General features: G+C 33.7%; 3 protein-coding genes and 1 pseudogene across 4 annotated transcripts; 2 read left to right on the plus strand and 2 right to left on the minus strand.

Moving 5' to 3' along the window:
- Window positions 1–3,557: 3,557 nt before the first annotated feature.
- On the minus strand, window positions 3,558–6,516 carry LOC141678059 (uncharacterized). Of its 2 annotated transcripts, none has more exons than XM_074484252.1 (3): window positions 6,423–6,516; window positions 5,004–6,013; window positions 3,558–3,781 (listed from the first exon to the last, which is right to left on the minus strand). In XM_074484252.1, exons 2-3 carry the CDS (start codon window positions 5,996–5,998, stop codon window positions 3,745–3,747), a joined length of 1,032 nt encoding a protein of 343 aa, XP_074340353.1. In that variant the 5' UTR covers window positions 5,999–6,013; window positions 6,423–6,516; the 3' UTR covers window positions 3,558–3,744. The 2 variants fall into 2 exon arrangements, with proteins under 2 accessions (XP_074340353.1, XP_074340354.1); XM_074484253.1 differs by having other exon boundaries at window positions 3,563–3,781; window positions 5,000–6,013.
- Window positions 6,517–11,751: 5,235 nt separating this feature from the next.
- Window positions 11,752–15,998, plus strand: LOC141680877 (splicing factor Cactin-like; annotated as a pseudogene).
- Window positions 15,999–16,565: 567 nt separating this feature from the next.
- On the minus strand, window positions 16,566–17,114 carry LOC141680878 (uncharacterized). Its single transcript, XM_074486975.1, has one exon. The coding sequence runs from the start codon at window positions 17,112–17,114 to the stop codon at window positions 16,566–16,568; it is 549 nt and encodes a 182-aa protein (XP_074343076.1).
- Window positions 17,115–21,836: 4,722 nt separating this feature from the next.
- Window positions 21,837–23,469, plus strand: LOC141678992 (splicing factor Cactin-like). Its single transcript, XM_074485462.1, has one exon. The coding sequence runs from the start codon at window positions 21,906–21,908 to the stop codon at window positions 23,400–23,402; it is 1,497 nt and encodes a 498-aa protein (XP_074341563.1). The 5' UTR covers window positions 21,837–21,905; the 3' UTR covers window positions 23,403–23,469.
- The last annotated feature ends 3,698 nt before the right edge of the window (window positions 23,470–27,167 follow it).

Below are 27,167 nucleotides of genomic sequence, written 5' to 3' on the forward strand. Positions count from 1 at the left end.
ATTACACAGGGGTGAATGTGTTTTTTGAGTTTTTAGGTTTTTCTTGAATGTTTTATAGTGGTGAACAAAGTAAATAAATTTTGCATGAAATGTGTTAACAATAAATTAAGTATAGCAAGAATAGTTAACACAGATCTTTCAAAACTCACTTAATTTTATATTAAAATTAAGAATATTTTGTTATAAAATTTCTAGACTCTTTGTTAATAAAGAGCTTAGTTTCTATCTTGAGAGAGTATAAGATATCCTATCTAAATTGTTATAACTTCCAAAATGTCAGTGTTAAATTTATATGATAGTTAAACACTAGCTTACACAGTGTACTATAAAAGTGCCTTTGACTTTAGTAACCTGTCACTAATCATTCCATTTATGGCTTAACATATCTTCCAATTCTGTCTTGGCATATCTTTGCATACTTTGTTAGACTTGATCTCATTTTGTCAGTTAATCTTCACCTTTAATCTTGCACACCTCAAGCTGCTTTTGTAGACTTGTCAATTCAACCGATTGAATTGTTTGTTGTTTGAAAATCTTTGGATATTTGATTTGTCTCTATTTTGTATTTGATTTTTTATTCGAGGTCTTAAGTTTGTTATTAGAGAACTAATATCTTGATAAGTACATTGAGTTATCGATATATGCTAGTTCTCTAATGGCTTTGACTGATCGAGGTCTTTAAGTCTTCGAGTGACCTTGGCTTGATCGAGGTCTTTGAGTTCTCGAATACTTTTTAATCATTCGAAGTCTCTGATTTCTCGAATGTTGTTTAACTGTTCGAGGTCTCTGAGTTCTCTAATGCCATTTGACTGTTCGAGGTCTTTGAGTTCTCTAATGGTTTTACCTTGTCGATATCTCATATAGTCCCTTATCGGCAAATTCTGACTTCTCGATTAGTACTTCTGGAGTTCTCAAATGACTTCTCTATATCTCTCAGTCCGTTACTTGTAGAGTTCTTGACTTAGAATATTTTTCCCAAAACAGACTTATTCAACTCCAAACTTCTTCACAATTCTTCCAGGGCATGATCTATTAGATCTTCTTCCAGATAGAATTCTTAGGCTTGATACTGTTTACAAAAAAAGACTTCAGTCTACCCTTTTACATTTTACAGACTTAAGAAATACAATACAAAATACAAACTAAGATTACAATACAACTGAAATTCTTAGGGTTGTCAATTTGACTAAGTCTTGTTATGATGCAGTCATGTCTTGCACAACAAAAAGGAATTCGATTCCCATTACAATCTACTCGTCCATCATAAACCTGTGATGCTACTGAATTCATTAGATCTTCTTCTACCAACTCTACAAATTCATCTTCCACAAATTTATCCTCAACTATTATGTTATGCAATATGATGCAAGTCATCATGATACCTCTAATTATTGAGCGCCTATGCATTTGAGCACCGTGGCGAAGAATTGCCCATCGAGATTGCAAGATACCAAAATATCTCTCTACATCTTTGCGATATGCTTCTTGTTTCCTAGCAAACAATTTTTGTGATTGTGTGGTGGGATTTGATATGGTTTTTACAAATGTTGAATACCTAGGATAAATTCCTTCAGCAAGATAATAAACATTGTTGTATCTTTTTCCATTAACGTGAAACACCACTGTTGGGCTATTTCCTGCGATGACTTTATCAAATAATGGAGACTGGCCTAGAATATTAATATCATTTTGAGCTCCAGGTACACCGAAAAAAGCGTGCCACATCCAAGTGTTATAGGAAGCGATGACCTCTAGAATGATAGTAGGTTGTCCTTTTCGGCCACTATAAGCCCCTCCCCACCCGCTTGTACAATTCTTCCACTCCCGGTACATACAATCGATACTTCCAATCATACCTGAAAATCCTCTTTGTATGCCCCTTGTTAGAAACCTTCTTAAATCTGCATGTGTTGGAGCACGAATATATTCTTCACCAAAGAGTCCTTCCATTTGCTGACACAACTTTTTCATGCACTCAAGTGTAATTGATTCTCCCATTCTACATATTTCGGCACATTGATCAGCTGCGGCACCGTAAACTAGCATTTGTAATGCAGTAGTCATTTTTTGTTGGGGTAGCAACCCCAATAATCCAATTGCATTTGCTTTTCGATGCCAGTAGGAATCTTGAGTGCAAAGGGTTGTCATGATGCGATTAAAAATATGAGAGCACATTCTATACCGCCGACGAAATTCGTCTTCACTGAATATTGGACGATTAAGGAAGTAATCTTCCTTGAGATTTTTCCCTCTCGACAGCGTTTGTCTATTATGATTGGAAGATTTACTGGGTCATGAGCCGCGTCCTTGTGGTTCATCTGAAGTGTCGATGAAGTCCATCACCATTGCCGATTCGGCAACCATGGTATTCATGATTTCAGACTCTTGTTGACTATGTTGTTGCCTCTGACTCAACAATTTTTTCAATGCATTCATTTTGACAAGAAAATGTAATGATTTGGAGATATATAATCAGAAGATCATGATATTATTTATGGATAGTTTTTCTATCTACAAAATTATATAAAGACACGTGTCAGAATGTAATTTAACGAAAATCTAATCAAAAAATTTAAATTTATCCACAATTTTATCAAAAATCTAAAGTTATCCAATAATCTATTATCAGATATTATTTGTGGAACCATTAAATAATAGAGATGAAATTAAATTTATGATATATAATGTTATTATTTATTTGATGAATAGTAATTGATGAAGTTATATGATTGTATAAAAATAAAGAAAAAAGTGAATTTAGTGTGAATAGTAACCAACTCCATCGATTCTCCATCGGTTCAATTGATGAATCGATGTCCGCCAGGGGTGCATATGCTCGAAGAGAGTTGAGTTCAACTTAATTGACAATTTTTAATCATTTTTCAATAATTCAGCGTGTTAGTTTGCCAATATAGTGGTATATTTAATATCATATAGGTATCGACTTAGTGTTGTATGATAATTGTATCCAGATCACTAAAAAATTAGAAAACGTATGGACTTCAAGGCCGGACTTGGGGAAAAGTTCTCCATAGTGAAATGTAGAGAGTCCTGGGGAAAAGTTCTCCATAATGAAATGTAGAAAGTCCAAACCCCAAATAGCTTTACTTTTCTTTTCCAAAAGCTTAAAACAAAGGATTGCGAATAAAAAATATCAGGTGAAACACATAAAATTCAGCTTTATAGGCCTGTTTGGCAATTCTATTAAGTCAACTTATTCACTTATAAGCTCGTGAAAATTTATTGATAAATATTTATCAACTCAAATTATAAGTTAAATTTAAACTTATAAACTGATAAATTGAATATTAGTAATAACGTATTTTTTCTTAACTTATTTATGATTTTTTATCTTTTTTTTATCAATTTTAGTTTTAAAATATATTTTTTTAAATGTTAATCTAACTTAAAATATAAGAATTAAGATAATAATATTTAAAAATTAATTATTTTAATTCATTTAAATAAAAAAAAGTCTGATTTATAAGTTAAATTATCCAAACACTTCTATAACTTATAAGTATTTATCAACTTATCACTTACCAATCACTTATTCAATTTAAATCGTAAATCACTTATTTTAACATTTTCCAAACAAGCACATAATATGCAAATTTCAACAGAATTTGATTGTAATTATGGCGCACAAGCTAAGTTGTTATTACATAACACTTCCAGCTGTAAGTAAAAAACTCGAAATCTGTCTGAAAATAGCAAGGATGAGAAGCCAGTGCTGCATCCAGATTACTCATCTGCATCCTCTCTGTGACCCTTGCTTTCTCTACAGCAGAGATTAGAATATAAATAAATGAATTGTAATGGTAAATGAAAGAAATCATTATAAAGGTAATTTCTACCAGGGAAAGGACAATTTGCTCCTCTTTTTTCATCATGGATATATCAATCAAATTAATACAGTTTCATAAATTACAAATCTAAACGGAAACTTCAACATGATTTCATATCATCACCACTATGAGCATTGAGCAGGCTGCAAAAGATCTCATTTCAAAACCTTGCAAAATCGCTACTTCAAAGTAGAAGCGTAATATGTCACACTAAAACTATAGGTAACAAATAATATTTATGATCTACATAATTTTATCATGCTCGATAAACAGATCAAATGCATTGAACATGGTCTGAGTTTCGATATTTATTCTCACCTAGACAAAAAAAAATTGAATCATATTGGACACATTCATCGTCTAGAATCACATCGACACCTTGTTATAATGTTGCAAAACACTTATACTTTCATGTTTTGCAGGGAAATAACACTTAAAACATTGCTAGTGATCTTCTACCCTAGTTAAGGAGTTCAGATAATCTACCGGGAGCAAACAAATGATGCCAGCAGTAAATCATTTGTACAATAGCAAAAAGCAATTCAATTTGATCATAGAGATCCTAAACTGTGACACTTCCAAACCTGTGAATCTAGAAAAATACCCTCTTGTCTCCCTACTCACGTATAAAATTTATCAGAATAAAAACAAATAAAAAATCCTGACAAGATTCATTGCAACAACTCAACTTAAAAGAAGAAGCCCCAAAGCAAGAAAGGGACACCAAGTTCTAAATATCATCAGTTTGATACCTGTTACGATTTAAAAGGGAAATATTTGATATAGTGACGAAACTGGTGATAGTAACAGGCCAGATAGGAGTAGCGAACTCTTCCTAGGATTTATGTAAAGAATATTGTGAAACTTGCTTTCTTTGATAGCAGTGAATCATGAATTTCAGAGTTCATAATAGGCTAAATTGTGATTTTTACAGAGAGAGTATATTAATTTTAAGATCACTTGATTTATAGTGTTAGGATGTTCTAATTTTTCTCGTTGGTTTGCCATGTTGGTCTTTAGATGGCCTATTTACGATTTGATATTGTTTAATATACTTATGAAAAGAAAGTAAGATACCAACAGCATGAATTTAACCAAGCTGCTAGAATTCATATCATAGAATTGCAAATACAAAATAGCTAAGGAAGTACCTACGGAAGAGCGACCATGTTACACACGTAAGAAGTGCGTGGAAAGATAAAGTTGCGAGCCAACAGGGGAACGACATTAATGACTGAATCTCTCCGCTCAACTCTAAACTTGACGAAAAAAATAAGGCACCTTTCAGCACATAGAATGGATGAGGATAGATTGGAGGGAGCGGCCAAGCAAAAGGAGTTGTCACCCAAGTACATCAATTTTTTATAGTTTTCACGAATTATGTAACAACCATTAACAACAGTATGTGACACATGCACGTCCAACCACTTGAGGTTTTTCAAATCATAAGCAGCAACGAGAGTGTGGCATTTTTCATAATTAAAGTAGACCACGTCGTCAGCAACTGCAGAGACTGGATCCCAGGCGCAGCCCTCAAAATCAGAAACAATAAGTTTCCATTCATCAGAGTTAGGATAGTAAGCACAGATGGATGGTGAAGGAAGGGAGCCCTTTTCCAAGTGAAGGATGATACGATCGTTAGAAGGGTCTGGGAGCACAATCAGAGACATGGTGCAACCTTGTAATTCAGAAGGTAAAGTGATTTCCTCCCACAAATCAGTGGTGGGATCAAACAGCTGCGGACTAAGGTGCCCGAATCCCATGTTGTAGATCTTTCCACCAAGGCAAGTAGCACTGGCAAAAAGGGGTCCAAAAATTGGCTTTGGATTTTTGCACCACTCCCCTTTGTGGTTATTGGTTAATCGCAGCAGAGCTGAGCCTGTGTAAAAGGTATCCGTGGGGTTTTCGGATACACACGAATCAATATCAGTGATCTCTTTTGAAGTTTCACAGCCGCCAAACATATAGACCAACTCACCCAAACTCAACAATGTATGAAGTCCAGAACAAGCAAACAGAGGAGGTGAGATATTGAGATGAACTTCATCCTCCTCTAGATCCACAATGTGAAACTCCACATGCTCAAAAAATTTATCACCACAAATTCGTCGTAGATTAAAATCAGACTGCACCAGAATCCTCGTTGACATTTTCAATTAAATGTGCTGCTTTCAACAAAAAGTGGAATTAGAGACGATAAAGATTGCTGGTTAAGTAATAGTTTACACCCGACAAAAAAACTCCATCGAAACTAGAGATGAGAAACACTAAGAACATACCATATAGTTATATTTAAAAGTACGAAACTACACAAATATCACAAACAAATACACCATATTAACACGAAAAAAACCCTAAAATATGAGTAAATCATTTATACCCGACCAAACAAACTCCACCAAAGAAAATATAAATCTGCGAGAAATTATAGAGTAAGAATTACAGATAGATAGCATATAACAAGACATTAATTAAGTTTCATCAACATAAGGGCAGAGATGTTACAACACAAATTCATATATGTATATATAACACATACATCGTTTAATGATCCAACGATAAAAGAACACTAACCTGAATAGAAACCCTAAAATCGCAAAGGGTAGAGAGTGAAAGAGAGTGAGAGTGAGAGAGAGAGGGCTTGTATATATACTAGTGTATAACCCGCACGGGTTAGTTAGCTTTTTTATTTAAAAGATATTTTTTTATATTAAATATTATTCTTAATTTTTGGAACTTGTCAATTGTTTTATTTTATCTTTAATTTTACTTTTTAAAGAAAGAATTTTTTATAATTTTTTGGTTTGTTTTTATAATTTGTAAGCTTTTAAAGTGGGGGTCATTATAAATGATAATAATAATATCTCTTATTAATTAAATTTAAGTAGATATTTTTTTGTCGATACATCTGATTTGATAATAATTATAATCTTTTTAATATCTATTTTAGTTCAATGCATATATAAGTAGTTTTTGCGATTCCATAATCTAAGTTCAATATTTAATTATGTTAAGTGCAGATGTGCAGGGTATATAGAGTTTATGAGTTGTGCGCGGGTGGAGACTATTAACTCTAGGAGTCCTGTTTTCTTTTATTTTTTTATAAATATAAAATGAAAATATAGAAGTTATTTCGAATTATGAAAAGTTGTAATTTATTTTTATGGAAGGTGTTAACCAATCAACTAAATTATTCTATGTTTTGATTATAATAATGAAAATATAGAAGTTATTTCAAATTATGAAAAGTGGTAATTTATTTTAGACAAAATTGCACTATTCATACCTCAGTTATTTTGTTTTTGCAGTTTAGTGGCTCGAACAAAATACATGCCAATTGTTTGGCTAAAAAAATCTTTTTAAACCCATTAAAGGGCCCGTGGCAACTTTCATCTAATTAAACTAACGCCGTTTGGGTTACTTTTAGAAAGTACAGTGTGGAAAAGGGTGTTTAAGTAAATTATCTTCTATTACAATATTTTTTTATCATTTTTCTTCCTTCATCTCCAATTCCCTCCAAAATTATAATCGTAATGTACAACCTTACCAAAATTCAAGTGAGGAGTAAGATCAATGGATTGGTATCGAAGGCTGAAGGAAGATGCATATGCTTATAAACCCGGAGAAAGCCCCGTTTATATAGGTACATCTTTGCCTAAACTTGTATTTACATCGCTCTGTTTAATTTTGGGGATAATGTGAAAGATGTTGTTATTGTTTACATGCATGTTAATTTATAGTATTTCCCTTTCAATCGAACTACTTATGTTATGTCTAAATAATGCTTTGTTACTTGAAAGTTAGGGTGTTTACAATTAGGTTTAAAATCCATTTGTTGATTGGAATGATGTTGCTTTGTTTCTGCTCTGTACTTGCAATTTACTCTAATGTTGAATTTAGAGGAATTTTGATAAAATTGCAGATGACGATTACTTTACGATTAAATTGGTACATGGTGGAGAGATGCAATATAATCCTAAGAATTATGTAAATGGGCGTTGTGGATTATATTGACCACTGTAATGCTGATCAAATGAGTCTTATAGAATTAACTTCCATGCTGAAAGAAGTAGATGAGTTTGGAGGATTTCATACCTTTTGGTATAGGTTGCCCAATACTGCAATGGAGTTAGGGTGTTTTGAGTTGGAGAGTGATGATGATATAGTGGTCATGTGTGAACTGCTAGTAAATAGGAGCCTTGAATTAGATAGGTATATAGAGGTTTTTGCAAAAGTCACCCGCTATTTCTACCTCTCAAATTGAAAAAAACATAGAGGTTCAGACTGATGAAAATATAGGAATGTTTGATGTATCCATATTTGATGAAAACTACTATGACAGTACATAGTTTGAGGATGTTGTAATTAGAGGTGAGGAAGAATTTAGAGAAGCTTTTACCTCTGAACTGAATGAAGAAGATGAGAGTTCTGAGGGTTCTGATGAGGAATATGAGGGTGATGGTGATGGGAGTGATGTTAGTGAAGAGAGCTTCCACTCTGACCATTCAAATAAGGATGAGAGTGATGATGACCTATTGTTTGATACAAACATTGATGAGGAAGAGAATAGTACAAGGAGATTTGATGTTGATACTGAGATGGGGAATGAGAGTGATCATTCCAGTATATATGCTGGTTCTGATGAGGAGAGAATGGCAGCCAACAACACAGAAGAGGATGAAACTAACTATTATATTTTTAATGAGGATGCAGACATGATCAATCATGTCTTCCAACTGGGAATGTGTTTCAGAAGTTCAAGAATTTTTAGAGATGTAGTTAAAAAACAGGCAATTCTTGATAGGAGACCCATAATGAACTACAGAAATTTTGGCAAGAAGGTACAGTATGTGTGTGAGCCTCCATGCCAATGGAAGATATATGCATCTCCACTGTATAAAGGCTCTGCAACTTATCAGATAAAGACTTATTTGAGGAAGCACAGTTGTATGCCAACCTTCTATCAGAAGCAAATAAACTCCAAGTGGCTAGCTGATTACTATGAAACAGAGATTAGAATGAATCCTAGTTGGCCAATTAATGCATTCTATAAAAAAATTGTGAATGATTTGAAGTGTCATGTAAGTAAACATGCAGTTTACAGAGCAAAGGTGAGGGCTTTGAAGAAGATAAATGACACACATGAAGAACAGTATGCAGACCTTTGGAAGTATGGTCATGAATTGAAAAAGGTCCTTCCTGAGAGCACTGTTAAGATTTTAACAGAAAATCCTGAACCTGATCAAATTAGTGGCAGATTCTTAAGGTTTTACTTGTGTTTAGGACCACTATAAAAGGCTTTCAAAAACCACAGCAGAAAAATTGTTGGACTTGATGGATGCCACCTGAAAGGACCCTTTGGTGGAATTCTTTTGTCAGCTGTTGGTGTGGATCCAAATGATGGTATGTATCCAGTTGCATGGGCAATTGTTGAGAGTGAGACATCTGATTCATGGACTTGGTTCCTACAGTTTCTATGCCAGGACCTGCAAATTCTTGTGGATAAGGAATGGACTTTTATATCTGACAGATAAAAGGTATAATGTACTACATTATTGCATGACTGTTTTATTATTACATTATTTCCTACATTCATGACTGTTTTATATGCATTTGTTGTAGGGCTTAATAAATGCATTAGAAGCCATTGTACCTCAATAGGTTTTCTGTAATGCACTTGTTCCAAAACATGCATAAGAAGTATAAAGGCCTTACTTAGAGGCATTTACTATGGAAAGCTGCTAGGGCCACTACGAGGTCTTCTGCACAATCCAATTATTACAAAGGCATTGTTGATTCATGTTAAAAACAGAGATGTATTGAACTGTAATTAAAGAAAAAGTGTTTAGGTCATAAGGAAGAAGGGGGTGGGTGTGTGGTTCAGTTAAATAAAGGAAAATAGAGACGTTAGAATAATGTAAGGACACAAATACCCTCACGGCGTTAACTCCGTTTGAGTCCTGTACCCACGAGCCCTTTAATTGGTTTAAAAAGATTATTTTAGCCAATTAATTGACATGTTTTTTGTTTGAGCCACTAAAGTGCAAAAACAAAATAACTGAGGTATGAATAGTGCAATTTTGTCTAAAAAAATTGAAAGGGCAAAAATCATTTAAATTTTTTTTTTGACAAAATTAAATTATCAATGAAGATTTAAAATAGGAAAGATGTCATATTATTTAAAATATCCGGATAGAACCCTACATGGTTCTATAATTAAAAAATAGTCACTTTATGGAATGAAACAATTGTAAAATAGGATACTTGTCACAAGATTCACGACCAGGTAGAAAAATATGTCTATCGACATACTCTTTTATCGAAACAAACGTCGTAGATCAAGAGTCGATCCGAATTTTTTCCGGATCGAGCCTAACTTGAATACTCTTTTTCTTGAAATGAATTTAACCGTATTTTTTAGTAGAATGAAAGTGATATTTAAGATCGGTTCGTTAAATAAAAGAGCTGAATACAAGTTTGCTCACGAACATTTCGAGTCGAACCGAACGCAAACCGAATTCGAGACGAATTCGGTTATTCACTTAGTAATTCACGTGTTTTTATCTCAACCAAATCTAAATTTTAAAATGATTTACGCTATTCACAATTTTACACACTAAAAATCACATTCACTTTTTATTTTTCCTTTTATTTCATTAATATCAAGTCCTAAACATACTCAATTTTATATCCACTATTATTTTTTATTTTTAATATTGAATCTATAAACATAACACGTTGTTTTAAAAAATCATATAGCATACAATTTAAAATTAAATATGACTAAATTTTATAAATAATTTAGTTCATTTAATACCAAAAATTAATTTGTAGGAATTTAATATTTTACAATATTCATTACTTTCCATAATTGATGCTTATTTAATCTAAATATAAAAAAATTATTTATTCTAGCAAGACAAACAAGTTAATTTTTGTTTTTTTGAAGAAATTGAATCTTAATATGTTACTAAAATTATGATAATTTCATCTTTGAGTCCCAAATAACAATAAATCTCATATATTAACTATATAGGTGATATATAATATATCATTCGCTAACCATGATTTTAAGTAAAAATGAAATCTAATTTAAGTATTTGATTGAAAAATTGAGTATCTTGATATTTATATTCATAAAACATCTTATTTTATATCAATTTAAATGAAATAAGTTGAGTTTATCCGAACAAAAATAGCCGATTCGGTCCATCAAGTGTAAAGTTGGGTTTGAACTCGTTCACGTATAGATAACATTTTCATGTTCAAGTCTGGGTTCCGCTAATTAACGAACCGAATATAGTTTACCTAAAATGAGCCGAACTCGAGTTTTGTTTATTATTGTAAAGTTTATAAAAATTGTTCTATTTATATTCACGTTTTAAAATATTATCACAAAATTAGTTATTACACAAGAAAATTTTAAAGCATAAAAGGCATGCCAGCTATGCAATTTAGTTTACCCTAAACGTGCGCACTCTGTAACAAGAGTTTAGAATAAACGCAAGCAATTCTAGACCGACTTGAATTTGAAGATATAATACAATACCATGCCTATAAATATACACCCATACCTACTTGAAAAAACGTAAAACAAAGTGTTCACATAATTTTAGAGATTATGTTCGAAATATTCTGTAGTTAACATATATCTTAAGACTTGTTCTGTTATGGAGACTAAACGTAAATTTTGGTTGCGTGATGATGATGAAAGTTTTAACAAGGACCAATGCGTAAGGGAGAAACAACAGATGAAGAAGATGAAGTTTACTCAAGATGATATGGACATTATCAAGTCATGTAATGCGAGTACGAGTTCTCATCTCCCACTTAAGATTATGTTTCGGTGAAGAAAGAGAGTGAGAAGCAGGGAGAAAGAACAAGAGAGATCGACTTTAAAGTAATGTGTTCGGTGATAGAAGAGAAGAGGAGGGAAATATAAAGACTTAGGGAGGTTGAGAAAGTGAGGAGTTGGGAAGAGATGATGATTAAGAAAGCAAAATATGAGGAAAGAATGGTGTTTTTGGCTAGTGTACTTCTTGGACAGCAACCTACTGTAGAGTTTCTCCATGATCGAAGGGGTTTGCACTCGATTGTAGAAGAGGTCAAGGCTCTCTTGCAAGGAAAGAGCTACAGTGAACTTAAAGTAGTACAGTCTGAAATTATGTTCCAGATGTGTTTTGAATGTGCTAATGACGTGCAGTATTGGGAACCGATTCTAAAGCTCATTCACAAGTACAAGGTAAAGGCTTGTCTTAAAGAAATTCATGCCAAGCTTTTTTGGGAGGAGTTGAACAAGGATTGCAGAAGCTTTAGTTGTGCTGATGAGGCAGAAGGGACAGGTTCGTGTTCTCCAGAGCTACTGCAAGGTGAGGAGACCGGGGATAATTTTGAGATGAATTAATCCATCAATTGCATTATGATCTCTAAATATGGGACTCCTTCAGAAGCGACTCTCGGTGATACTTTGATGAGCGGAAGACAACTTCTTTTTTGTTATTTTACCTATGCAACTCTGCATTCTGTTTTTGATTTAATACTTTTTGTGAAAAGGTTTTTAGTCTGTTAAATGTAGAATCTGATTATGTATAATGCTTTTCCTCCTAATCTTTAATGGCACTGGTTGATTTTAGGTCTGTTTGTGGTTGATTTTGTGAATTCTGTTGTTAATCTATGAAGTTAAAAAAAAATATTTTATACATGGTAGCTTTCTATTGATGGTTGCATTCACCATGCCCAGTTCAAATAACCAACCACATTGTAAAAAAATTGTTCTTGGATGACATTAGTGTTTCTGATACAAAAACTCAGATGTATATTAAGAAAAAAAACCCTTCATTTTTTGCATAACCTAATGCATTCAGATTTAGAAATGTAGTTGAATTAATCATAGATCTAAAATTGTTGAAAAAATTAATTGGCAGGTTGCCACTAAGTTGATTGTGAGAGAGATCCATGATCCGCAACTTGGGGAATGTAATTTCTGTCTTGCTAACACTTAACTTACCATGAAGTCTTTTTGATCGCCAGACAAGAATTTGTAGCTCTGGGAGAGAAACCATCTATGGAGGAAATGTGTCAATCATTTTGTTGTTTCCAAGATCAAGGATCTTTAAACGCTTGCATCTGGCCAATGCTAGGGGTATCGGCCCTTTAAAGCCATTGATGTTCATGTCAAAACTCTTTAGTTGACAGCTATATATGAAGGTTGATGATATTGTACCTTAAAATTGATTCCCATGAAGATCCATTATAGAGAGATTAATGTTAAAACCTCCCAAACAGGTAGGAAATGGACCATTTAAGCTGTTAATAGACAAATCCAGAATCTCAAGTAATTTTTCTTGCAAAGTGTTGCGGGAATCTCTCCTGTTAAATGTAAAAGATCTTGAATAAGTATGTCAAAATGAAATCCTGGTACAAATGCAAGAACGGATACTAGAAAAAAATGGCAAGGCCAGGTGTATATTTCCAGGGAACTGATTCCTCTTAAGGCATTTAGCTTGGAGCAGTTTCTCAGGCACTTTGGCAGAGATCCTGAAAAGTTGTTTCACTTGCTGAAAACCTTTCAAGAGCCAACATCAGGAATGTTAGTGTGGAAGAAGGAGCTAAAGTTGCAGAGGAAGAAGGGCTATTCTTTACAGAAATATCTGCACTTGATTCAACCAATGTTAAAATTCTCACATTTAAACTTAGGAGTTGTGATCGCGTCAGACTGTTAGGGACGGAGATGAGTTTTTACCAATAGATCTGGATAGGGATGATCAAATGCAGCCAGGTCACATTGTACAACCATTGACCATTGTCATTCATATAAACATTGTTTTTTAACTTAAGTTCTATGCATTTTCTTATACACAAACCAGATAAAGCCTCACACCAGGACAGGTAGATTGTCTCAGCTTGCATAATCTTGCACATGTGGCTACTAGCAGTCACTAGGGAATTCTCCATTTAGACCCCGGTCGATCGATCACAGGTGTGCCACTACATTCTAGACAAGCAATATTGCGCACTAACACGTTGGGATAGTAATGAAAGCTAGCAAAGCATACCAGTACCTTCACGCAATTTTCAGTACTAAGAGCAACTCTAACGGAAGTGGGGTGACAACGCCATGTGTCATGATGTGACTTGACATACTCCATTGGCGTTGCGAGATGTCATTGAGGTGCTAGTGAGTAGGCATGGATTGTCAACTTGGGTGCCAAAAATTGACATCACATAAAATTGAAAGTTTTTTGAAAGTAGGGTGCTAGGGTGCTAGATATGATATGGAAGAAAAAAGAATATAATATATAATATTTATAATTATGTGTCAAAATTGGCAGGGGTTCGAATCATTAGTTTATTCAAGTTAGCACTCTCACTCCTTGTCCAAGATTCTAATATGAGTACGAAAAGAACTAGGAAAACTTATGAATGTCTATAAATATAAGTTTCATGGTCTTAAACTTGAGCGGCAAGCAAATTCTACAAATCAGACCAACAAGATATTTCTGGGTAAATTTGATCAAACTTTCTTACGTTGCGCTGCAATTGTTCTGTAATGGGAAGTGAACGTTCGAAGAAAAACGAATACGAAAGAAAACGAAAGAGAAAGAATAGGCCGATTAGTTGTGATGATGAGATAACGGAGCACTCGATCAGCACTCGATCAACAAGCAATGTAAAAAGGCTAGTGAAGCTGCTAACATGATGAAATCACATAATAATCCGATAATTTATTATTCGGAACTTGCAGGAAAATTTGTCTGGGATAAGAAGATGACTGATGATGATATGACAGAGTCTTTGATTGACGAAGATCGTGCACAAGCTAAGTTCCAAGAATGGGAAAAGAGAAAAAAGAAATATTATTTTGATCAATGCAAAGCTGGGTCGGAGATTAGGCTACGTGAAGGTCGTATAAGGCCTATTGATATTCTTTCTATGCATTTGGATGAACCGTATTTGGCTTTTGAGTCTTTGTCAGTAAAAGATTTGGATGAACTTCGCAAGGAAATAGTAATGCATTTGGACTTGGACAGGGAAACACCGACACGGTATTGGGAGGAACTTCTGGTAGTTTGTGGGTGGGAACTAGCTGAGGCTAGGAAGAAAGAAGATTTAGAAGATGATAGATTGTGCAGAGAGCAGCCTTCTGAAGAGAGGAGTTTGAACGCGAGGGTTGAAGCAGAGGTCAAGAATCTCCTGCAAGGAAAAAGCCTTAGTGAACTTGAAGCAATACAATCTGAAATTGAGACGAAAATTAACATCTACAAGGCAAAGGCCTGTCTTAAAGAAATTCATGAAAGGATTTTATGCAAGAATTTCAAAAAGGATCGCAGAAGCTTAAGTTGTCAGGAGGTAGATGCTGGTTATGATGGAAAGAATGATCAAACGGAGTCTGAGGAGGCAGAACAGACAGGTTTGTGGTTTTCTCCAGATTTATTGCATGCTGAGGGTGAGACTGAATAAGCCATTAACCCTGAGGATGACAACTCTGTCCTGCAAACGAAATATGTGGCCGCGTTTGATGAGCACCAAAGGCTGATCCAGGAAGCATTGGCTTCAAGGCGAGTTAAGTCTAACGAAAATAACTTCAATATGAATGCCTTGGGAGATATGGAGGAAGGTGATTCATTATTTTACAGCAACGATGAAGTAATCACTGAATCACATGTGTACTGGTGGCAGGACAAATATCGCCCTAGAAAACCCAAGTGCTTCAACCGTGTTCAGACTGAAAATGAGTGGAACATATACAATCATACTCATTATGACTATGACAACCCGCCCACAAAGAATGTGAAGGGATACAAATTCAGCATATTATATCCTGGCCTTATCGACACAGAAGCTCCTACCAATACTACAGAAAAAGATGGAGACAGTGTAGAGACCTGCATTATAAGATTTCATGCAGGGCCGCCTTATGAAGATATTGCTTTCAGGATACTTAACAAGGAATGGGAGTGTTCTGCAAAAAAGGGGTTCAAATGCACCTTTGAAAGGGGAATTCTACACCTCAATATCAACTTTAAATAACATCGCTATCGTGAAATACTTGGATTAGTGGAAGACAACTTCTTCACATTTTCTTTATTTTTGCTATTCAGTTCTTATCCAGATATCTCTTCTATATATAATAGCACAACAAGGGGATAATATTTTGAGATTAAAAAGTCTCATTGAAAAGACTAAACTACCTTTATTTTTAATATTTATATAAAAGTTTTATTTTGTGGGAATCGAACTCAAGTTGCTTCATTCTTCTATACAACCTCATACCACTACACCATATTATCACATGTGCTTTTTATCATACACATAATATGTAAGTGTGCTAAAGAAACATACCTTTAAGTCATTAATTGAGGCTAAATACTGATCATCTACTCTATTACCATCTTTTCCTCGAATCCAAGCATCCTTACTCACATTAATTGTCCTCCCATCACCCACTACCCACCTATACCCTTGCTTAAGGGCTTCTTTAGCCTGCCACAGACCAGACCAAACATAGCTTACACCCCCTCCTCTTGAAACTTCAAATAAAGTCGTTTGTGGGTAGTACTTCACCTTAAGCACTCTTGCAACCAAAGAGTTCGGGTTATACAACAAATTCCAACATTATTTCCCAAAAAGTGCCAAGTTGAAGCCTTGCAAATCCCGAAAAGCAAGACCACCTAGTTCCTTCGCCATACTCATGTTTGTCCATGAAGCCCACTTTATTCATTTCCTATTAGTCCCTTGTGATCTCCACCAATAGTTGTTCATCATCCGTTCAAGTTCAGCACATAAGGACTTCAGGAGTAAAAAGCAAGACATTGCATATGAAGGAATGGTTTGAGCTATTGTTCGAAGAAGAACAACTTTACCAGCCTTCGATAGGCTCTTAGCAGCCCAGCCCTGAAGTTTACTCCATAAACGATCTTTTAAAAAATTGAAAGCTGTTTTCTTCGACCTCCCAATCAAGGACGGTAAACCAAGGTACTTCCCAGTGCTTAGATCGTTATACACTCCCAGAACATTCTTCACTTCCTCTTGCTTATCCACTCTAACATTTGAGTTAAAATATATACCTGATTTCTGTAAGTTTATAGCTTGCCCAGAATGCAATTCATAATTCTGCAAAATCGCCTTAACCTCCATGACCTCCTCTATCTCTGATCGATAGAAAAGAAAGCTGTCGTCTGCAAATAACAAAGGTGTTATTGTAGGAGCTTGCGTACAAATCCTACAGCCCTGTACTTTGCCTTCATTCGCTGACTTCTGTATCATTCTTGACAACCTTTCCACACAAAAAAGAAACAAATAAGGTGATAATGGGTCACCGTGTCACCTTGACGCAGCCCTCTTGAAGGGTTAATGGGACCTACCCGAGTGCAATTAAAATTCACAGAATAAGAGACTGTTGTGACACACAGTTGCATCCATGCAATCCATTTATCATCAAAACCCAGCTGCTTCATTTGATGCATCAGGAATCCCCAGTCTACCCTGTCATACGCTTTACTAACATCTAGTTTCAGAGCAACCGCCCCTTCCGCACCTTTCTTTTTTTTGCTTCATATAGTGCAGTAATTCGAAGGCCAGCAACACATTGTCCGTTATACTACACCATATTATCACATGTGCTTTTTATCATACACATAATATGTAAGTGTGCTAAAGGAATATTTTATTTAACTTTAAACATAGCTACTTGAATTTAGCAAAAAAAAATGATAGTTACTTGAATATTTGTACAATTAATTTTAAAGAACTGAATTCCAGATATAAAGTTAGGCATAGTACATAAATGGATTATTATCTTATTTATCATTATTTTTTAGTTTGAAAATATATCTCATATATTTTTAACATATTGTTTATTATAAAAAGTAATTAAAATGTACATATATAATTTAAAAAAAATATTGAAAATAGAATCGCCTATATATAAATAATCTAGATTGGTATTAAATATTTAGATAAATTCGAATTATAATGAGTCAATGAATTTTTGTTTATTTTGAATTTGAAATCAGAATTTGGCCCATTATTCAAAAAATACTCGAAATTTGACTACATAACTAGCCAAAAAATATTGTCACATTCTACATTTAGTAAATTTAAATTACAAGTTCGACGAGAATATCTTACCAATAATGTGAAATTTTTTGATATTTTATATTAATATAAATTGATGTGTTTGAGGTATTTATAGGATCAAGTCAATTGATTATTTGTATTAAAATTACTAACTTCACTGGTAGCGCAATAGTTTTTTGGGACTTGTCCCGATTTTAAAATATTTAAAATTTGATACGAGATCTCACGAGATTTGTTAAAACTACGAAGATATATTAAATCGATTTATTTTTCATTTTTCACTTTAAAAAACTAGCATTTAAAAAAAATTCTTTTAGATAAACAATATTTATTGATCAAGATAATATTGTTCAAATATTTTGAATTATTTTAATATTTTGAATCATTCAAATAAAAGTTATATCTATACTATATTGTAGCATTTGATTCAATACATTTTATACTATTTAAAAAAAATATTGTTCAATAATTTGAAGGAATTAACCAGTTCAACTAATATTTATAAAACTTTATCGAATTGAAAAATATTTAATTTTAGGAGAATAGTATACAATATTATCAAATTTTTATATGAAGAAATATTAGAGTTGTAATGAAAGAAACTTAAAAATAGTTTATATAACAATATAATTACAATTTTTCCCTTCAAATTCTTGAAAAAAATCATGAACATCAATAATAAGTCTTACAATATATAATTTATTTTTATGTTACATGATTGATACTCGATCGTGTAAAAAACAGATATGGATTGTTTGTCAGTGATAATGTGAATACCATATATAAATTATTGTAATTTATTTATTACATAATTTTAATTTTTGAATAATTATAAATACATGTTATTTAACTAATCAATTGCCTCACTAGATATTAATAATGATTATACATGTACATAAATCAGATATTTAGCATATAAATAATTGAAACCATCGTAATTTCCTAAGAAATGTAACATACGATAATTCACATGCTAACATAAACACATATAACTTAATCTTATTTTGTTAAGAATAGTGTAAAAAACTAACATTTTTCCAAACATACATACATTAAATTTCAAAAACTAACATTTTTCATTAAAATCAACTTTTATATTAACAGTAGTGTAAATTTTATATTACTTTATATTATGATTGCAAGTAACTCTGAATTCAGTTATTCATTTTTTATCTTTTTAAATTGAGTAAGTTAATTGTAAGTTAATAAAGAACTCAGTAATAATATAGACCAGTTATATAGTTTATTTAAATAAAACTCAAAATTTTTGGTCAACTCTATATTCAACATATATGTTAGTTTTTAACTTTTTCTTTGTAAACATACCAACGACATTCTACATATTAAGTTTATTTGTTTCATTTCAAACGTACAGTAACTATTCATTCATTAAATACAATTATACAACACAGACACGAATATATATATATATATATATATATATATATATATATATATATATATATATTTCTTAATGAGCTATATTGGAATCGTTGTGTAATTTAATAATATCTTATATGAAAATGATACACAGATAAATACGTTAGACATTATACAACATTTACAAAAACGAATTTAACTAAAAACATTATAATTATATACATAAAAAAACTATAGAAAATAACAAGTGTCTGGCACGGCTTATTATGCTAGTGTTTATTAAACAGGCAACATCGCATTTGCAAAGCCATGTGCATTTGCACTAAGATAACTAATAACTGAATTCTGTCATACCGGGGGCGACAAGGTCTATACTGGTCCAATGCATTTAAAAAAAATGCTGAATGAGAGACTTAAATTGGTTGAGTAGTGAATACATTATAAATCGACAATTTTTAACTCAATTATGAACTAGAGAAGTTTAAAGTGATTGCAATATGATGTGTTGTCATACTTTCAGATGTAATGACTTTCGATTTCAGGTTCATAGTGACAGTTGTCTAGACAGATGTAATGACAGTAATCTACTTTAACAGAAAGTAGCTGACGGGGAGTAAAGCCAAGGGAAGAGAATTTTTCTTCCATTTCTTGAACACTTGCTTTGTCCTACAGCGGAACTCTCCCTTTAGGATCTGGCTCTTGGGTATCCAACCTCCCAAAATTTCTATCAAAAAGTCCCCACTGTAGGCGGCAGAAACAACCGTAAGCTTTAAATGCAGAGCAGTAATGTTTTAAAATGTTAAGAACACATTAATTTAGTAAACATGACAAAAAGATGTGTAACTAAATTACAGTTGCAAGCGTCAGAAATTTACATTTTAGAATAGTTTTATATGTTCACTTTAAAAGACATCAGATACATGTCCAAAGCAAGCTACTAGGTACAATATAAAACTCCAGTTTTGCGAGATTTTAGATGTACAAACTTCTAAGAAATACCATGGCACATCCGTTCAATTGATCTGCATTAGCTAAACCTACCCTCTTTTTTGTTTCTATCAAACTATGACCTCTTCCTCTTGATACTTGACCTCTCCCTCTCTCTCGCCCTCTTCTCTTTCCTCTTCCTTCCATCCGTGTGAAAACCTACTTTTCATGAATCATCTTAAAATTTAATGCAGCAGCAAATGACAAGGTATATGCACCAATATACGAATATGAGGTAGCTCAATCTCCTAGACGCGTTGTTATCTTAACAAAGTCCACTTCTACAGAAGTGTATCATCATTCAACACAGATTTCTCGCGTAGTTGTAACCTGATGTGCACCCTCAGAAGTGTATTTGCACATTGACTGTAGTAAAAGAATTCTCTCATACGAGCAACAAGGCATATACTGACTGTCCTATGCATTTATAATAGAAAGTCCAAATGATCACCAGGGGTTGACATCCCTGCATTTTCGTGCGACTTCTGTTCACATAAATGAGGTGTGTGTTCGAATTCCTGTTGTGATGGTCAGATTAGTAGAATTCTCTCTTGCCAATGCTCATATCAATTTTACTTTACTTAGGAGCAAGCTAAAGCTGATCTGATCCTTTTATGCATTAGCATATTGTACTTTATTTACTTCCATCAAGTTTAATATTCATCTACAGATCTAAAATGAATGAATCACAATCACTGATCATCAGTGGGACCCAACTCAAAGGAACCTTTAAACTACGGAAAGCAGTATCGCTAATATTTACCACTGGCCATCTGGTTCTTTTCTTTCTTATCTGAATTCGTGATGCTTCATTCAAGATTAAAGAGGTTAAACTGTTTACTGGTATATACGAGAAAATTTGTAGGAGGGCTCTGTCTGTAGTAAGTAAACAGTTTTAGCATGTTATCGACGTTTGAGGCTACATATCATAAAATTTCCAATTTTTTTATCAAATGACATGACACGGGTACCACAGGTTTTTGGGAGTTGCGCCTATACATGCATGCAGGTCTAGTGTGCATGCAAATCTCATATTATTATTAGGATACTCATATTATCATATATCATATATGACATGTAAAGATAATGTATAAATTACAAATTTATAATAAGATATTATTTCTTAACCATCTTACTGACTGAGTGATTGACATTGGGTTGAATTTTATGAGTAAAAATTAGAAATTTTAACATGGCATTTATATAATTATGATTTTTAAAAATTATTTAAATAAATTAATTCGGCCCGTGTTTCGCACGGGTTATCGACTAGTTGTCTTAATACTTAAAAAACTAAAAAAAAGTATTAAATCTAAATATATTCCTTTATCTTAATTTTTCCTGTTTGTGAAAATACCAAAAATTTCAAGCATAATACGAATGTTAGTCTAAAAAAAGTATAAAATAAATATATTCCTTTATCTTAATTTATTTTGTTCGTGAAAACTAAGGTCCTGATATTCTAAAACTAGTACGAAAAGAACTAGGAAAACTTATGTATGTCTATAAATATAAGCTTGGTGGTCAAACAAATTCTACAAATCGGACGTACAAGATATTTCTGTGTAAATTTGATCAAACTCTCTTAGGTTGCGCTGCAATTGTTCTGTAATGGGAAGTGAACGTTCGAAGAAAAACGAATACGAAAGAAAACGAAAGAGAAACAATAGGACGATTAGTTGTGATGATGAGATAACGGAGCACTCGATCAACAAGCATTGTAAAAAGGCTAGTGAAGCTGCTAACATGATGAAATCACATAATAATCCGATAATTTATTATTCGGAACTTGCAGGAAAATTTGTCTGGGATAAGAAGATGACTGATGATGATCTGACAGAGTCTTTGATTGACGAAGATCGTGCACAAGCTAAGTTCCAAGAATGGGAAAAGAGAGAAAAGAAATATTATTTTGATCAATGCAAAGCTGGGTCGGAGATTAGGCTACGTGAAGGTCGTATAAGGCCTATTGATATTCTTTCTATGCATTTGGATGAACCGTATTTGGCTTTTGAGTCTTTGTCAGTAAAAGATTTGGATGAACTTCGCAAGGAAATAGTAATGCATTTGGACTTGGACAGGGAAACACCGACACGGTATTGGGAGGAACTTCTGGTAGTTTGTGGGTGGGAACTAGCTGAGGCTAGGAAGAAAGAAGATTTAGAAGATGATAGATTGTGCAGAGAGCAGCCTTCTGAAGAGAGGAGTTTGAACGCGAGGGTTGAAGCAGAGGTCAAGAATCTCCTGCAAGGAAAAAGCCTTGGTGAACTTGAAGTAATACAATCTGAAATTGAGACGCAAATTAACATCTACAAGGCAAAGGCCTGTCTTAAAGAAATTCATGAAAAGATTTTACGCAAGAATTTTAAAAAGGATCGCAGAAGCTTATGTGGTCACGAGGTAGATGCTGGTTGGAATGGACAGAATGATCAAACGGAGTCTGAGAAGGCAGCACCGACAGGTTTGTCGTATTCTCCAGAGTTATTGCATTGTGAGAGTGAAACTGAAGATGCCATTAACCCTGACGGTGACAACTCTATTCCGCAAACAAAACGTGTGGGCGCGATGGAAGAGCACCAAAGGCTGCTCCAGGAAGCATTGGCTTCAAGGCGAGTTAAGTCTGACGAAAATGACTTTATTATGACTTCCATGGGAGACATGGAGGAAGGTGATTCATTATTTTCCAGCAATGATGAAGTAGTTATTGAATCACATGTGTACTGGTGGCAGGACAAATATCGCCCTAGAAAACCCAAGTGCTTCAACCGTGTTCAAACTGAAAATGAGTGGAACATATACAATCATACTCATTATGACTATGACAACCCGCCCTCAAAGATTGTGAAGGGATACAAATTCAGCATATTATATCCTGACCTTATCGACACAGAAGCTCCTACTTATACTACAGAAAAAAATGGAGACAGTGTAGAGACCTGCATTATAAGATTTCATGCAGGGCCGCCTTATGAAGATATTGCTTTCCGGATACTTAACAAGGAATGGGAGTGTTCTGCAAAAAAGGGGTTCAAATGCACCTTTGAAAGGGGAATTCTAAACCTCACTATCAACTTCAGACAACAGCCCTATCGTCAAATACCTGGATGAGAGGAAGACAACTTCTTCACTTTTTTTTTATCTGCGCTATTCTGCGTTTTTTAGAACTAATATCTTTAGAAAGAGGTTTTTTTGCCTGTTCACTGTTATTAATGATGTGAATTTTGATTTTAAAATGTAATTGAAAGATTAATTTTTTCAAATTTATGTTCCTGAGGTTTTGCTTTTCAATATACTTGTTCTATATATGCATAACTCATTTAGTGATAGTAGTACTGTGGTAGAAAGTATGTTCTGGCCCTTAACATATTCCATGTAGGTCTTTTCTAGCAATGTTTATCAAGCAAACATCGCATTTACAAAGCCATGTGTATTTGCACATCGTCTGTAGTGCTGCTTACTTTCCGATAACTGGTAATTGAATTATGTCAAACTGGGGGCAACAAGGTCTGTACCGACTGTCCAATGCATTTCTGAAAGAAGGTCCATCAACTGATCAACAAGTGCTGATATTCTTGAATTTTGAAGCGCCTTATGTCCACATTGATAGATGAGTTATGTGTTCTGATTCCCATATTAGTAGAATCCTCTATTGCCTGTGCTCATATCAATCCTACTCTAATTAGAAGCAAACTAAACTGAACTGATCTGATCCTTTTATGCAGTAGCATATTTTAATTTATTTACTTACAGTAAGTAAATAAAATGAACGTATCACTGATCTGTTGGACCGAACTAGAAGGAACCTTTAACCTAAGTGAAGCCTTATCGATAGATCAAATTTACCACTGACCATCTGGTTCTTTTCTTCCTTGTCTGAATTCATGATGCTTCAATCAAGATTAAAGAAGTTAAACTGACATTTTCGAGAAAATTCAATGGAGGACTGTGTTTGCAGTAAGTGAATAGTTTATAAGTGGCAGCGATCTGCAAATCCTGGATTTCTAGCCTAGTACAACTGTGAATCAGAGCATGGTTGGCACATTTTTTCAATTAATTTGCAGTAGCAAAAACCTGCTTCTTCTGTTTATCACTCGACTCAGCCAGCATGGTCGGTTTTCCCTGTTCAACTTCAATTAATTGGACGTGCATTGGATTAAGAATAGAGATTCTAATTCTTCCGTTTATCCCAGGCCTTACAACAGTCATGCTTATCTTTAGCACACTTGCATTGACATGTATATCATGATTTAAACAAGGGTTTGTCACACATTAACCACTAAATTTTATAAATTTTAAATATTTTTATTGGTGAAGTTGATTTAAATGCAGAGCTCCTCTAATCCATATGTTTGTACCTTTTTAACCCTTATAACAGTACAACTAGAGTGTCAAATATCTTTTTAGCCCCTTCGATTTTTTACGGTAAAAATGCATATATTTTAAGGGCCAAATTATAGTGGATTGCTATCTTTATTTTCTTTCACATAAAATTATATACATTTGACAAAATTTGGGTCAGTTAAAATATCAAATTTTAAAAATAATTTAAATTAAGCTTTATTTTCTTTCACATAAATTATATACATTCCGAATGTTTTTTATTTCTCATAAAAATTGTTAGATTGCTTCAAATATGAAAAAAAATCCAATTACAATTCAGGTCGCATTTTTTCAAAAAGAAAGTACAAATTTTTAAAAAATTGGGTAAACAAAATTATTTAAAAATTGGAAGCTAAATAAAATAAAATTATAATATTTATTAAAACCCCACACATCCCAAGATTAAAAAGGACAAAACCTTTAACAGCTGTAATAAAACAGCTTAAGATTAAACCAAACTCAATTTGGTTTGGGATTAGGATTAAGATTAAAGTAAGGAAATCTTAAACCGATTTCAATTCGGAAACGCATTACATTTGCCTATAAACAAAGTGTTGCAGACAGATTTTATTTGTAACAAACACAACACATATAATTGTAGTTCTTGAAGACAAATTGCATAGATATCTAACGAGTGGTCTGTTATATTATGGATAATAAACGTAGTTACTGGTCTCCTGATCATGCAGGAAGTTGCAACGACAACGAAATCGAAATCGAGAAGCACCAGATGAAAAAGAGGAAGTTTGTTGAAGATGATATAGCTGATTACTTGATCAACAAGTCTCGTAAAAAGGTTGCAGAAGTTTGTAAAATCTGTAACAAGATCAAGTCATGTAATGTTTGTGCGTGCGCAGATGAGTCTAATCCGTATGATTACAGGAGTTCTAATGAGGAAATTGTTCCGCGAAATTTTTCTCGTACTAGGCCTGCAAATTCTCATCTGCCACTTAAAATTATGTATTCGGTGGAATCATGTATTAGGAAACGGAGAGAAAATATGGAAGATGATCAGATAGCGAAGATTGGGAGAGGGATTGAGTTCCGAGAATGGGAAGTTAAGGCGAGGGCGCAGAATAGGCTACTTGGTCATATTAATCGTATTGCTGGTCTTTTGATGAGTCTGGATGAGCCATATTTAATTTTTGAGAAGCTGGAAGTAAAAGATATGGAAAATCTCCGCGAGGATGTTAAAGTGTACTTGGATTTAGGCAGGGCAACAGCAAGTCGTAAACGTTATTGGGAGGCACTTTTGGTGGTTTGTGATTGGGAAATTGATAAGGCCAGGAAGAAAGAAGCTTTGGATCGCGCTAGAGTGCGTGGAGATATATCTTCTGCAGAGTTTCTCCTTGAAGACTCGAAAACTGAAGCAGATATTAAGTTTGTCTTAGAAGGAGGTAGCTATAGTGAAATTGAGGTATTGGAATCTGAAATTGAGTCACTTGTGTTTTCTGGGTCAGCTAATGTGGTGGAGTTCTGGGAACCGAAGCTTAAGCACATCCGCATTTACAAGGCGAAGGCCTTTCTTAAAGAAGAGTGTCATGCCACTACTTTTCAGATGAATTTGGAAAAGGATCACAGAAACATAAGATGTCAAGAGGTGGATGATGGTTATAATGACGGAAAGGATGAACAAACAGAGATTGAGGGGGGAGAAGGGACTGGTTCGTCTTTTTCTCAAGAGCTATTGTATGAAGAGGGGATTGGAAATAACTTTGAGATGAAGACCATGGGAGTCATAGAGGAAGGTGATTCATTATCTGGAAACTATGAAGAAACAATCCCTCAATCTTCGGTAAACAGGCCAACTGCATGGCTAGTTTCACAAGCAGCAATGGAAATGTTCTGGTAAAAAGGTTTAAAATGCACCTTTGAAAAGGGAAGTTAATGCTAAATATCAACTTCAAATGACATCCCTACTGTTGTTGATACTATTATTGTGCAATTTGTTTTTAATTTTATATCTTTAGGGAAGAGGTTTATAGTCTATGTAATGTTATATTGTTATGGATTTGGATTATAAAATCTGACTGAAATAAGATTTGATTCCAATTGATGTTCTTAAGTTTTTTTGCTTTTCCAATATCTCTGACTCCGGATTTACTTGATCAAATATAGTCGATACTTGTCATTTTTCTTCTTAGTAAGGAGGCATTTTGATGAGTGAATTACTCATTTAGTAATAGTGGTAGACTGAGGGTGTTTGTAAAATTGTATAGAACTGATGTTGCATCTGCATCTATTATGATTACTGGACACTGGTGCATATTCTATAAAACTTTCTATAGATCACAGAAAGCCCTTTGTAAAGAGACTCTGTTAATTGTTGGTCGTCCATTTACTTTTGAATTAGTTTCTCAAATTTTAAATCAACGCAAGAAAGTTTAATTTGGGTGCAGCTGGTTGTAAGCTAGTGGGAGCTTCTCTTGTGGAAAATTTGTTGCTGTTTTATGTTCCTGTGTTTGCAAACTCGCAGTATCTTTTAGCCCTTGA

This window comes from Apium graveolens, chromosome 8 (assembly GCF_009905375.1).
Source record: "Apium graveolens cultivar Ventura chromosome 8, ASM990537v1, whole genome shotgun sequence".
Lineage (NCBI taxonomy): Eukaryota > Viridiplantae > Streptophyta > Magnoliopsida > Apiales > Apiaceae > Apium > Apium graveolens.